Source organism: Setaria italica, chromosome VI, assembly GCF_000263155.2.
Source record: "Setaria italica strain Yugu1 chromosome VI, Setaria_italica_v2.0, whole genome shotgun sequence".
Lineage (NCBI taxonomy): Eukaryota > Viridiplantae > Streptophyta > Magnoliopsida > Poales > Poaceae > Setaria > Setaria italica.
The window spans coordinates 32475476-32489087 of record NC_028455.1 but is presented as its reverse complement, the minus strand read 5'-3'; the positions used below and the strand labels follow the sequence as shown (position 1 = coordinate 32489087).

The following is a 13612-nucleotide window of genomic DNA, read 5'->3' as shown; positions in this document are numbered from 1 at the left end:
TGTTTTAAGAATACATCTTCTTTCAAACTGAGTAATCACCACAAATGAGGGTGTGCGATCCATTACTTTATTTCCTTTTTTTATGGTCAAGCAGCCATGAGGTTTCTGATTTAATACTGTTTTGAACACCATATCAAAGTCATACATTTATTCTTGGGGAAGGGGCGAGGGGGCTTCGCGCCCACTATTCTCTTGTAGGTGTCGCATAGCAAGTGGTAGTGAATATCTGCATACCATATGGAAACCCACCTTTCCAACTGCAAACTGGTGAAGGGTATAAACCTCAGTATTCATGTTGAGAAATTGTGCATGTAATAGTCAATAGTGATTTACATCCTACAAGCACAGAGGATGCAGCTTCCAGCACTTGCAGGGTAGTCAATTCTGTCCTACTGTCAACTTAAGGGCTAATCACTCTTATATAAAATGGCTACAAACTATAAATGAGAAGTATAAAAATAGCCCACATGGCCAACAAAAACAAGATATCTCTTGTGCTTATAGTGTCTGTTTGATAAGGACAAGTGCACTCCAGCATATTAGGAATCCAATGCAGTACTCCAACCATGACCGAACATCATTGCAGTGAATATAGAATCGTCACCTGTTGTATCAAGGACAATTCTATGGCACCCTTCACACAACAAATCAATGGTCTTCCTCATTTGGGCCGGGGCATTCCTTTGCCAGTGCTTCTGCTGATTCATACTGAAAAGGGGAAACAACTTCGTTCAAAAGGCATGGAAGATGCTGTATCAAAAAACAGAACTGCTAATCGCAAACATAGCAAAACCTGTTGTTAAAATTTTGGATCATGCCTCCAGGGGGTGGAGGAATGCGTGCTAACACTAATTATAAATTTATAATGTTACTAAAAGATGGGGAAAAAGTGTTGGTGTTGTCCAGATACAAACAATCTATTCTTCTCAAGAATAAAGCTCACCTTGCACCCACAATATAGGCAATACTGGTATTGATCGCGCAACTTAGACAATATGTTTTGCAAATCCTGCAAGACAAAACATGGAACGTTAATTTCGTCACTTCAGAATTCACAATTCATATCCGTGCAACTCATCATCGCCTCTGTATGGCACAATATGAATAAACCGTTCGAGAAAACAATATGAATAAACAGGCATACCATTATCAGGAGACTATAAGCTTTACGTTTAGTCCTTTTGAGAAACAAAAATCGCAAGGTTCCAAACTTCCTAATATGTTATGCATATGAAAATCATAAAGGTCACGACCAATTGGTGAAAAAATGGCTGAGCATTCATATACCTGATATAATCAGTTGTGAGTGAACTCCACTACATTCCCGGCAATCCCACCATAAAGTTTAAAGGACTTGCAGTTTTCTAATGCATAGCACAACACATTGGGCCTGTGATCCTAATTTTTTCTGTGACCAACAGAACGAACAAGAGTGTGAATTTGGGAAGCATACGGGACTACCTCTTCTGTGATCACCTCCTCTTCCTCCTCTGCCTCTTTATCCTTCTCCTCCCCCTCTGGCGCCGGCGGCTCCACCTCCCGGTTCTCCAGCTGCGCGAGCGCCGCCTCGGCCTTGCGGAAGTCCCACACCAACCTCCGCCCCCTCCATTGCGTGCTCTTCCTCGCCCTCAGCTCCCCCATCATCTCCTCCTGCCGCCTCCGCTCCGTCTCCACCGCCGCCCGCGTCTTCTCCACCGGGGCCGGGGCCGGCGCCGGTGCCACCGCAGGCTCCGCCCCTAGGCCGGCTCTCGAGCGGCGGATCTCGATGCCGACCGGCTCGGCGGCGCCGCGCGACCCCGGGTCGTACCCCATCTGCTTCAGCATCCTGAACCCCACGTTGCTCTCCGGGATGGCCTCCGCGATCCCGGCCATCGTGCGGGCGTCCTCCTCCCGCTGCTTCCTCTCGCGCTCCTGCCGCCGCCGCTCCCGCCACGGCACCCCCTTCCCGCGCTTCGCTCGCGTCTGCGCCTGCGCCGGCGCGGGTGGCTGCTTCCGGCGCCCGAGGTTCCTCGATGCGGAGGAGGACGGACTCGGCTGGAGGAAGTGGGAGAGGTCGCCCATGTAGTCCTCGTCGGCGTCTGGCTCCATCGCGCGCGCCGCGGCAGTGGTGGAGTTCGGAGCGGAGGGAGACGGCCAGACGGGCCAAGGAAACGCGCGGTTTGGTCGGCGACGAGGTGCTGGCTAGTGGGCTTTGCCCATGGGCTCATGGGCAGGTTCGACTCCGAATTGGGCTTTGTTGCGATTAGTTTGGTTTGTTTATTGTTGCGATTAGCCCGTGGGCTCTGCCGGTCCATGGGCTAGTTTTTCAACCCATTAATATACAACATCGAAGGAGATAAATGTGATTTTCTTTATTGCAAATACAAGAACTTATTTTCCATATAAACATAAGTGAATCAAAGGAGAAAATGAATATTTCAACATAAAAATGTAAGAAAAACAAATCATTCATATACAACATCGAAGTAAGTTTCACCCCAGTGTTTAATCAATTTCCGCAGAAGCTCCAATAAGAACTCAGATGGACGTGCTGTTGGGGATGCCCTTGCCCGTCACGCCTTCCTGAGAGAAGGGCTTCATGAGCTGGTACGGCACGATGCCGGCGCCGCACCTGTTCTTGAGCTTCCGGTCCGTGTTCCTCCCGTCGATGATCCCCTCAATCTCCTTCAGCCGCGCGTGGAACTTCCCGTACGCCGCCTGCACCTCGCTGTCATCGTTCCATGGCGCCGTCTCCAGCCCGCCGAGGTACTCCTCATCGGGGGAGTGCGAGGACAGCAGGTTAAGCACGGCCATCACCAGCGTCGCCTGCACCTGCGACGGGAAGCACTCCCGGAGCGCCTGGTCCGGGTTGTCCAGGAACGCCGCGAGCTTGCCGGCGTCGACGGGCTCCTCCACCGGCATGCTGGTGCGCGCGATGGACGGCCGGTTGGGGAAGTACCCGCCGAAGTCGTACTGCCCGAAGTTCACGGCGGCGTGGTGCGCCGACGCGACCCAAATGATGGTCGTCAGCGCGTGCGCCAGGCTGTCCGGCGAGTCCAGCGCCGGCCACCCCGGCGCGTCCTTCTTGTCGCCGTGGCCCACGGTGCGCACGTCCGTCCAGAACGCCTGCAGCTCCGCGTCGCCGGCGACGCTGCTGGCGTCGGGGTAGAACCGCGAGACGTACGCCTGCACCCAGCCCTTGATGGCGTCCCAGATCAGCAGGCCGTCGTTGGCGAACGGGTAATCCTTGATGGTGAGCTTCAGGCCGTGCTCCGCCGTGGGATCCTCCTCGGCCATCCCCCTGCGGATGAGGTCGGCGGGGAGCGCCTCGGTGTCGAAGCGCCAGAACTTGTCGTACGCGACGGAGCTGAGCTCCATGGAGTACTTCTGCGGTGAGAACGAGAGCTCGATGATGCCGCCGGCGTTGATGAGCGCCGACCGCGCGAGCGCGTTGATCCGCATGGTGTAGCGGAAGTGCGGGTGGAGCAGCTGGTAGATGGGGTGCATCTCGCTGAGCTGCCGGTTCGCCGCGATGATGTAAGGCTCGACGGCGCAGTGCGTGCGCAGCCAGTGGCTGACGAGCTCGTGGTGGCCGGAGTCGTGGGCGCGGACGTGGGACTTGGCCATCCGCCACAGCCAGGACTCGGTGGTGTCCGTGGACGGGGTGAACACCCGCCGCCACTGCGGCTGCGACGGCGACGCCGGCCGGGTGAGCTCGATGGCCAGCAGCCGCAGCGTGCCGTCGTCGGTGAGGAAGAAGACGGTGCGGGAGCCGTACATGGTGGTGTGCTCCTGCGCCCGGATCTTGTGCACGTAGGGGAGGAACAGGTCGTGGTAGTCGAGCATGAAAAGGCGCTTCTGCTTCACCGCCTCGGCGACCGTCATCACCCGCCTCATCTGCACCTCCAGCATGTCGGCGGTGATCGCCGACTCCGCCGGTCCGTACACCGCCGGGTCGAGCTTGCTCTTCAGAGGGAACTCCTGCAAGGTTTTATTTTTTGCAGACATATGGATCAGAATCTTGCCTGAACATTTCAACCACTGTACTTGTCTCATTGTCTGCCTGCACAAGATTGAAAAAAAAATGAAAGTTGCCTGGAGACTTACCCTGACGAGCTCTATCGCGTACGGGTTGATCCCGGCAAGCGTCTCCCTCGCGAACTCCTCGTCCCTCAACCATGCGAACTTGTCCTCTGCAATGCAAGCAGTTGGTGACCGAATTCAGAACAGGAAATTCGTGCTGCTCATGTACTGATTCTGTAGTTGAGATTTTGAGCGAAACGTACTCTTGACGTTGGCGGGCGTGTCGAAGAGGAGCACCTGGTCGCCGGGGCTGTCGCGGAGCCTCTGCAGCAGGCGGGGCAGGACGCCGCGGAGGAAGCCGAGGTCCTCGGCCTCGGGGAGCTTGACCCCGTCCTCGAAGAGCTTGTCGATGACGAAGAAGGTGGGGAAGCCCCGGTTGGGGTCGATGAGCGTGGACTGCACGGCCGGCACGGCGGCGCGGAGCACCGACCGCAGCGTGGTCACCGAGAACTGCAGCTGCTTCACCTCCGAGAACGCCTCGTCCCTCGGCACGTAGTTGTCGCCTTTCCTCGTCTCCGTCTTCGGGTCTTTGGTGGACATGGGGCGGCCGGTGCGGCAGCGGCGTGGGTAGGGGAACTGCTTGCTGCCGCCGAGGACCGGGCGGGCCTTGCCGGCGTCGTTCTCGGGGTCGCCGAGGTCGTTGTAGGTGTCGTAGTCGTAGATGCGGTCGGTGGATTTCCTCTGCCCGCGGCCGTCGCCGCGCTTCTGCTCCAGGTCCTTGTTCCGGTAGCTCCGGAGCCCCGGCGGCGTCTGGCTCGGCAGGTAAGGCTGCACACACCCCATACGTTCGTCATGGCCATTGACCAAGAAATTTTCAGTGGTGTGCTACTGTCCTAGTTCAAAATCATCAGTGTCATTGGGCCATGGTTCGTGTTTTTTAGCCCAGTTAACTTTCTACCCCTATGGCCCATGGGCTGTCGATGGTGAGAATCGTGAACTGCCAATGAGCACATCCCCTTGAGCTACAGTATTTTTCTATTAAAGAAATAAAATTATCATAGCCGTTGCGAGGATGAGCTGCAAGTCACGGCCCTAATAAATTCTGCCGAGACCGACTGCCACTATGCGAATTTAATCCCCAATTACTTCAATGGATAGTAGTACCACGTAGCTTAACGTCCACCCTAAGATTAGAGCTAGAAAAGGCCATCCATGTTACAGAAGCTTGGCTTGTGATGCAGACGGCCCATGGTTTGACATGGATGAATGAAGACAATGAACAGCCTAAACCCAATTGTCAACCTCATGAGATTTGGTCCTTGGAGTAACAGTAAAGTACAGTTAAACTGGTAATGAATTCCACACACACACAAATCGTTCACGTTACCGATCACTGTACCTTGTTGGCGAAGAAGACGCGCTTCCCCGGCTGCGCGTCGCCGTCGCCGTCGCCGCTGGACTTGGGCTGCAACCACGAGTTGCACCGGATGGCGAGGAGCGGTGCGTCAGCGGCGGCGGCGCCGTCGTCGTCGGAGGAGGAGGAGGAGGAGGAGCCGGCGGCGGCTGAGCCGCCGGAGATCAGCTTGATGTCCTCGAGGAACATCTCCGACTGGTGCTCGTTGGTGACCAGCACGGCGCCGACGGCGCCGAAGCCCGCCGGCACGTCGAAGTCCGCCTCGTAGGTCACCACCTCGTCGTCGTTGTCCGCCACCTTGTGCGCGTAGCTCCGGAGGGTGGGTTTCTCCTGCCCCGTCTCTTCAATTCATTGTTGATGACATAGCAGTGTGTTATTTTTTATTATTATTATTTTGCAAGGAAATGATCAGTGTATCGTTTGACATGAGGAGATGTTGACATGAGGAGATGGTCGAGCTAGGGAGTTGAAGAAAGCATGCTCATTTGTACTTTTTTTATTAGATGCACTCACTGTGATTTTTTATTGTATGTAACACCATTTTCCCGGTACGTGCAAATGTTTGGCAGGCATCAAGATTCGCAGGAGTACATGCTTAGCACGTAGCCACGTACGTACGAGTACTATACTCGTGAGTGATCAACATGTGGGAAAGCCATAGCTTTTTCTTTGACATTTAGCTAAACCTGCTAACCATCTACAATTTTCCAGCCTTCCACTAGCAAAGGATATATGAATTTCGAATGAACAGGATCTATTTAATTACCGTAATTTTTTGTTTTATCTATGAAACGAATGAAATAGCCAAGTAATTGCTCGGGTTATCAGAGGTGTTGTCGCATCCTATCAACTAAGGATTACATCTAAGTCTTGACGTTCCGTATATCTCACCGATAGATGCGACTCAATCGGGACATCGTCTCATAGGCGCAACGCAAAGCATGTGTATCGTGCACGTGGTGTTGTGGGTGTGCGTGAACATCTTATGTACTATGCTTCTAGAAAAACGAGCAGCTAGCTACCACCACGAACCTTTACCGACCTTCTGTCTAACCTCTTGAAAAATCACATTAACTCTTGTACTACCTAACATTTTCCTCTCTTAGTGTATCTAGTGGAAAAATTCACGTGAAGTAATCAAACTAGTGTTTTGAGCCGCTCTTCTCTTTCTATACTAGTATGGAGTATGTATCATACACGACTCATCATCGAATTTCTAGAAAAGCTATGTATCTAAAAAAGCTCAAATAACCTATAATTTGAAACGGAGAGGTATATCCAATAGTCTAGGATGATATCCCTGCTATATGGAATGCCTCCAACATAGTGCTGCTACCTTGTCTGTCCATCCTAAGAAAGGGAGCGATTTGGGCTGTATATATCCCCATGTAGCAGGTGACAATGTCATCGTTATTTTCTTGGAACAGTGGCCTAACATCCAACCGTAATCTCCATAGAGCCATGCATATAGATACAAATCTACATTTCTCGCATGCTTCTCATAAGAAAATGACGTGGACAACTTCGTCTCCAGTCACCAAAACGTACACAGTAGGATGCGTGACGCGGTGACCACCCCCTTCAAGGCTCCCAAGCGACGACAGCGACGACGATGAACGAACCAGCTAGCAGTAGCAGACGCATCGATCTCGATCGACCTCGTAATGGTGGCAGCCCAAACGTTTAGCGCTGGCTGGAGATGCCAACGGCTTTGTCTGCGTTCTTGATCGATGCGGTACGGTGACCCGCCACTAGCCCTAGCCCAACCACGTACGAGTGCGTGTCCCATCTCTTGCTGTCGGACGCGATTGGTCGCGGCAGATTCTGATCTTCACCGTACCGATGCGATGGGTCCAAAAATGTGACGAGCGAGACGAGTACATGCTCCTTCTCGTGTAGGGAAAGTTTAGGCCTCGCATAGTCGCCGTGTTCTTGCTTCATGTTTCTAACCAGTAACCGTGCACGTATGTGGTCATTAGGTGATGAGATGGTGATTGTGCTTAGGGGGAAGTTAGTGGTTACATTACATCTTGGTTTTCTTTGGAAAGAATCCATCACCTATCTTGCTTTTTTACTGGCAGCCAAATGAAGAGGAAAGAGAGGCTGAAAAGACGGCTCGGTTTCTATGTAGCATGAGCTAAGTTCAACCTCTGGGAGTAGCAAGTTTCTTGATAGCTCGTCCTACCGAGGTTTTTGGAATGGATTTCTTTTTAAAGAATGGTACTGATTTTGGAAAATCATGAAAGGCGAGCGTTAGGGCAACGTACGACCAAGGTGCAGTAGGTGTAACCATTTGTTACATTTTGATCTCATATAAGTACCTCTCAAGAATTCATATTATGCTTGCACCTCCTCTAATTTCCTGGGCGAAGTGTGTGTGAAGTAGGCACCAAAAGTTCTGGGCGACGCCCTATTCAACCTTCGTACTGTATCGAAAGCGACGCCACGTATTATACTGGTAGCTGCGGCCCAACCCATCCGTTTTCCTGTTTTGACCATGTGTGTGTGCCGTGTGCGTGTGATGCAGAGCCCTTTGCATGTCGCTGTTCGCTGCCTGCACGGCTTCATGCTGCCTTATCGGCTCGTGTCTCCTCCTTGCATGGCTCCATCGCACGGTCGATGTGCATCTGAAGAAGCAGGGCCGGGGGTGCAAGATTTTGATCGGTCTCTCTAGCCTCTTGACCTCCATTTTCCAGGTAATGGGATCTGCGGATTTTCTCCTTTTTTCCCCCCAATTGCAGTCCCATGTTTTTCCAAGCACATATATATGGTCAAACTCTGGAACAGTTCCAGTTGGCTCTATTTGGGTGAGAGTGAGATCCAGTTGGCTCCATTTTTATCAAGCTAGATACTTGTAGCTCTAAGAAATCTTGGTTTCGGTGCTAGAGGTATGGCAAGAGCATTACTAATTTTATTTATAATTTGTACTAAACATATAAATGTTTAGCCATTTAATTAGCCTATAAACTGCGCATCCAACTTGGATCAAGTGCCAAACAGGCCCTACATGTAGTGGTCCTCTGACGGTCTGACCTTCTCCGGTGAAGCAGTTTCCTTTTGTGACCAAAACTTCAATATTTTGCCTTATATGTCAACTCTTGGACCTGATGAGATACTACACTAGTGATGGTCAGGAGCCATTCTTCTCCTCAACTACACATGAGACTCTTTCTATACTCATATGTGGTTGAAGCAGCTTTGAGAAATGAACTCAAATCTTGCCGGTCGATTTACTTGTGTGCAAGATGATACACGTACTTGCATCGACCAAAAGCCTACACCTCTCTCCATCCCTCCATGATGAGCGCAATCATGCATGTTTTCATTTCCAAAATCATAGAGATGGCATGCACAAAAAGAATTAAATATGTCCATGGATGACGAGCTAGAGAGAGAGAAGTGCTCACTTGCGTCAAGCTGGGAGCTGACGAGCTCGAGGTAGAGCGACTTGCCGATGAGGTCCTTGACGTTGTCCAAGGCCCTGGACGGCCTCAGGCTGTTGAGGAACCCGCCCACGGTGACCTTGATCGTCGCCACCGCCGTCACGCGCGCCGCCGCCGCCGCCATGGCCGAATCAGCAGGCGCCGCTTCAGCACCGCGGCTACCGCTTCCTCCTCTCCTGCTCGGCGCCTCCGACCGCGCCGACGCCGACGACGACGCCACGCACCCTATGACTACCTTCTTCTTCCCTCCGCGCCGCGGCCGGCCGAGCTTGACCGACGACGAAGGGCGGCTCAACGAGGAGGAGGAAGAGGCGGCGGAGAGGAGGAAGAGAGGGCTTGTTCGTGCTGCTGTGCTGCAACCGCAACAAGTATGGCTGCTGCTGCTGCTGCTGCCTGATGGCTTGATGAGCAGAGCCATGCCTGCAGGCGTGTGCATATATAATCAGCCCGGGGGTGCGCCGCGGATCCAATTCAACCGAGCTTTTGGGCTTGCGTGTGAGCTTGTTCTTGATGCCTTTAATGGCGTGGGGGCGGATGCTATGTGATCTGGCCGGGGAGGACGTGGGTATATAGCAGTCTCTCCCGGGCGTCGAGATGGTCGTTGGGTTCGTTTGAAAAGCTGCCGAGCGTTGGCTTGAGCTTGTAGGGAAAGTTCGTGGCACGAAAAACATTTATTGTGTTAGCATTGTAAACAAAAGGTTTTGTTCTGACTTTATTTGAGGATCGATCACCACTCAGTCGGTGCAACGTTTAGAACGTGCAAACACGTGCTGTTGCAAGGGATGGGCTTTGGTTTGCTGAATGTTTGTGCTCTCTGATCCGCTCTCTCTTTTATTCACGACATTTTAATATCTTTAGAACTATCGAAGCTTAGTCTCTCAAAGATGCATTGCGTGCCTTGGTTTTGTTAATAGACGTTTTGGTATATGCAAAGTAAAAAAAAATATTAGTAACGAAGGTTACTACGGATCCTGCGTATATCCGATTCAGCACAAATGCTCGCGATTTCGGTTCATCATTTTTTAAGCGATAGACGATGTGCATGTCAACAAACGGGCGTCCACAATGACTTCAACAGTCTCAAGATACGCGGGTCTAATCATCACTTGTAGATGTTAAATGGGATGTATAGTATGCGTACATTCGTTGAGATGGATCGATTGGTGTCTGCACGTGTACGTGAACGTTTAGGTTTTAATCTTGTGCCGTATTTTGAAATTGAAGAGGAGTTACGCTTAGGTTATTTCCAGTGCAGTGTTTCATTGTGCGGTTTCCAAGAGTACCATAGCATCTAAGCATATATTGAGTTCGTGAATGAAACAATATAATGATGCAAATTTCCTTTCACAGTTTCATAGATTCATCATAGCATTTAATTGTCAGGCACAGGATTAGGCGTAGTCGGATGAAATAGGATTAGATGCAGTCGGATGAAATGAAACTCTCTAGCTCCCAATGTAAGTTTTAATAGGTTTCATAATCTTGAAAGCAGTGTGTACATATAGTTTCATGCTGATAGAAATTAAATAGTTTCATCCTAATAGAAATTAAGTTGCATTGGTAATAGCCTTAGGCAAGTCTCAGTGCACAGTTTCACAGCACAGTCACCAAGGCTGGGAACTAGGTAACTGCGCCTGCTGGATTTTATGGTGATGAAACTCCTCTCACGTATATGATGAAACTTCCTCTCCTCTCTCCTCATAGTGATCTTGCCACGTCAATAAACTTGCTGATGTGTCATGTTATTTAATGGTCATGAAACTTTTGATGAACGAGACTATGGAAAACCAATCGGTAATGACCGGGGATGCTGGTTCACCAATTACCACTCACTCAACGAAAAGATGCCTCGACTCCTCCCTGATTAATTGGGAAAAGCTATTAGGTTCTTCGTGCCAATTAATTGGCGTCGTCGCCGCGACCGCGCGCATCCACGAGTTGAGATCGATCGTCGAACGATCTCTCTTTCACGTACTGACGACTAGTAGTACGTGCTACCCTGCCGCGTGGCGCGCTAGTCAAGTCGTACGTGCGACGGGACGCGGTATACCGGTTGGCCTTGGGTTAATTTGTCCGTTGCCGGGGCACACACGCACTGGGCCGGGGACCGGAGAATGGGAGGCTCCGCCGTGGCTGCCTGTCGCTGATGAGACAGCGAGATATACCAACTTCTACGTGCTATTAGATATAAACGCGCGCATCTATTGGCTATGGCTACTACTGTATATCCCCCAACTTGCATGGCGACGTGAACACACTGCACGCGGCGTGTCGCGTGTGCGTGCCATATACATCCACACACGACACGCGCGCACCTACGGGTCCAGCCCGAGGCCGGTACGACGTTGTCTTGGTCGGTATCCGACGACGGCGACGAGGTAAAAGTAAACCACCGACGATCGACCGGTCGTCGTTGTGTAGGGTGCGCGGGTGACTAGTTCTCCTCCTCCTAACCTAATCTTGCGCCCCACGCGCACACATCCTACGCTCCGTTGGTGCGAGTTCACGTTTCATATGCACGGTCCCCGCGTCGCGCGCATTCATCTCGCTACGGGTTGATCTTTCTTTCTTTCTTTCTTCTGGAACTGGGGAGTAGTAGTACATGTATCATCTACGGGTTGACTCGATCGGTATACGTTATACGTACGTTACGTACATACCTACCTAGCTACATACATACGTACATACAGCGCGACGCTCATACGTGCGTGCGGTTGGCCTTCGTTTGCTGGAGATATACTACTAGCAGCTGTATCCTGTATGGCCAGAACTAGAAGAGGAGAAGGTTCCGTGGCTGGCTGTGTTTTGGCATGTTGCTGCTGAGATGTTACAGGTCGATACGCGTGCATCTATACTAGGATACTGATATAACAAGTTGGGAATCCCAACCTGCGTCGTGAACACACGGCGTGTGCATGCTGCGTACGTGCGTGCATATCCACGCACTGCATGCACCTACGGGTCAGCGCCGTCGGCCGGTACAACCACTGCTGGTGCGACCGTCGTAGTAAAGGTGTACCGGATCAAATAATCAGTACTAAAGATATTAAAAAATAAAAAAAAATTCCACCAGCCCTTGCCCGAGCAGTACCCCACTGGCCCGACCGCTCGAGCCGCGTCATGCCGCTGTGGGACGAGCTGCACCCCACCGGCCGTTGCAATTGCCCCCGTCGCCACCCTTGCCTGCTACCGCCGCCATTGCCCCCGTCGCCGCCCTTGGACCCCGTACCCCTGCTGGGTGCTTGGCCTCTCGCCGGAGGCACGCCCCACCGGGCACTTGGCCCTCGCCGACGGTCTAATCGAGTGAGAGGACTGGAGGGAGAGGGGGATAGGGACACACCTGGATCCAGATCCGCGCCCACCGTCGCCTACAGCCGCGTCCGTCGTGGCTCGCAACCGCGCCCGCCGTCGACACCGCCTACAGCCTGCTCCCGGCCACGCCCGCTGTTGACGCTGCCTGCGGCCTGCTCCGGCCGCGCCCACCGTCGTGGCTTGCAACCCGCGCCCGCCATTGCCCTGCCCGCGCATGCCGGACCTCATCTTGTGCGTCGCTGCCTCACCTCGCCCTGGCGCTGCTCCTCACTGCCAGTGAGAGCTGAGCGGAGGGGGGAGGGGAGGCAGAGGAGGTGCTGGCTGGCCTCGAGAGTGAGAAGTGGAGGGAGGAAGGGAGGGGCAAGCCGTTGTCGCCGGAGGGAGCTGAGAGGAGGGGAGAGGGAGACGGCGGAGAGGAAAGGGAGAGGGTGACGCCAGGTGGAGGGGGCTGGGAACTAGATAAGATGGGTGAGGCTAGGTGGAGGAGATAGGGCCTGATTTATGGGTGACCCCTTTAGTACTGTTTGAGAGCTCTAACCGGTACTAAGGTCAGTCATTAGAACTGGGTGGAGCCTCCATCCGGTACTAAAGGTCCTCAGACACATTAATATCAGGTGGAGGCTCCGCCCGGTACTAATGTGTGCTTCCAACCGGTACTAAAGGGGATCACGGGGGGCTCTTAGGGAACTAGCTGTTAGATCCGGTACTAATACTCACATTAGTACCAGGTCAAAAATCAACCGGTACTAAGAAATAAAACCAATGCTCAGTTTTACAGTAATCACGTGCGCGCGCAGGTTAGCCGCTGGTCAGACGACGATTGACGAAGCAAAAGCAAAACCACCCGACTGGTACTCGTGTACATGCAGGTGAGTTAAAACCTATGTAAAGCCGTCGACCACGGCCGGCCGGTCGTCGGCGGTTAGTCGTCCTGCGCCGGCTTCGTTGGGACGCGCCGGCGTCGCCGTCGGCCACCTGGCCGGTACAACCCGGCCGAGGCAGCGGTCAATTTTTTTTTTCTCGCGCGCGCACCTTTCTCAGTCTGTAACACCATGTCAGCAACACAGCAGCAGGGAACTTCTCCGCGGGCTTCGCTTCACTTTCCTCGTGGTTTCTCAAGTGTACACAGTAGAAGGAGATGGGAACTTTGTGGTTGTTGGCCGTACGCGCTCTTGGTTGTTAAAGTTTCTGCGCGGGGTTGATTTTCCTCCTCTTCTCTTCTCAATCATACCCGTGAGAACGACGGGCCACGTGCGCGGTAACATCTAACGGTGACTGCACAAAGACTTGTTGTTGCGCCGTGTGTGAGCCGTGCCGTGCATTGCACTTGATCGTGCTATGGTTGGTGCCATTTGTTCAGTCAGACTCAAGACGCGCTGTGTCTTTTTCTTTTTTTCTTTCTTTTTTTTTTTTGTGTGTGTGTGGGGTGGTGGGGGGGGGG

At 52.5% G+C, this 13612-nt stretch overlaps 2 protein-coding genes across 4 annotated transcripts in view; both read right to left on the bottom strand.

Annotated features, from left to right (window-relative positions):
• The window catches only part of LOC101779395 (G patch domain-containing protein 11), a 4764-nt gene extending 2625 nt beyond the window's left edge, over positions 1–2139 (bottom strand). For 2 of the 3 annotated variants that reach the window (XR_002678210.1, XM_004973814.4), the window contains exons 1-3: positions 1462–2139; positions 944–1009; positions 605–708 (exon numbers count right to left, since the gene is read on the bottom strand). Coding sequence is in view for 2 of the 3 variants with exons in the window: in XM_004973814.4 (XP_004973871.1) it covers positions 649–708; positions 944–1009; positions 1462–2088 (753 nt within the window). In the remaining variant the exon portion in view is untranslated. Of the gene's footprint in view, positions 1–179; positions 265–604; positions 709–943; positions 1010–1461 lie in introns of those variants that run through there. The other variant, XM_022827654.1, reaches the window with a different exon arrangement.
• A 193-nt stretch (positions 2140–2332) lies between these two features.
• On the bottom strand, positions 2333–9507 carry LOC101778990 (probable lipoxygenase 8, chloroplastic). Its single transcript, XM_004973813.2, has 5 exons — positions 8824–9507; positions 5402–5757; positions 4266–4830; positions 4087–4172; positions 2333–3960 (listed from the first exon to the last, which is right to left on the bottom strand). Exons 1-5 carry the CDS (start codon positions 9293–9295, stop codon positions 2518–2520), a joined length of 2922 nt encoding a protein of 973 aa, XP_004973870.1. The 5' UTR covers positions 9296–9507; the 3' UTR covers positions 2333–2517.
• Positions 9508–13612: the final 4105 nt, after the last annotated feature.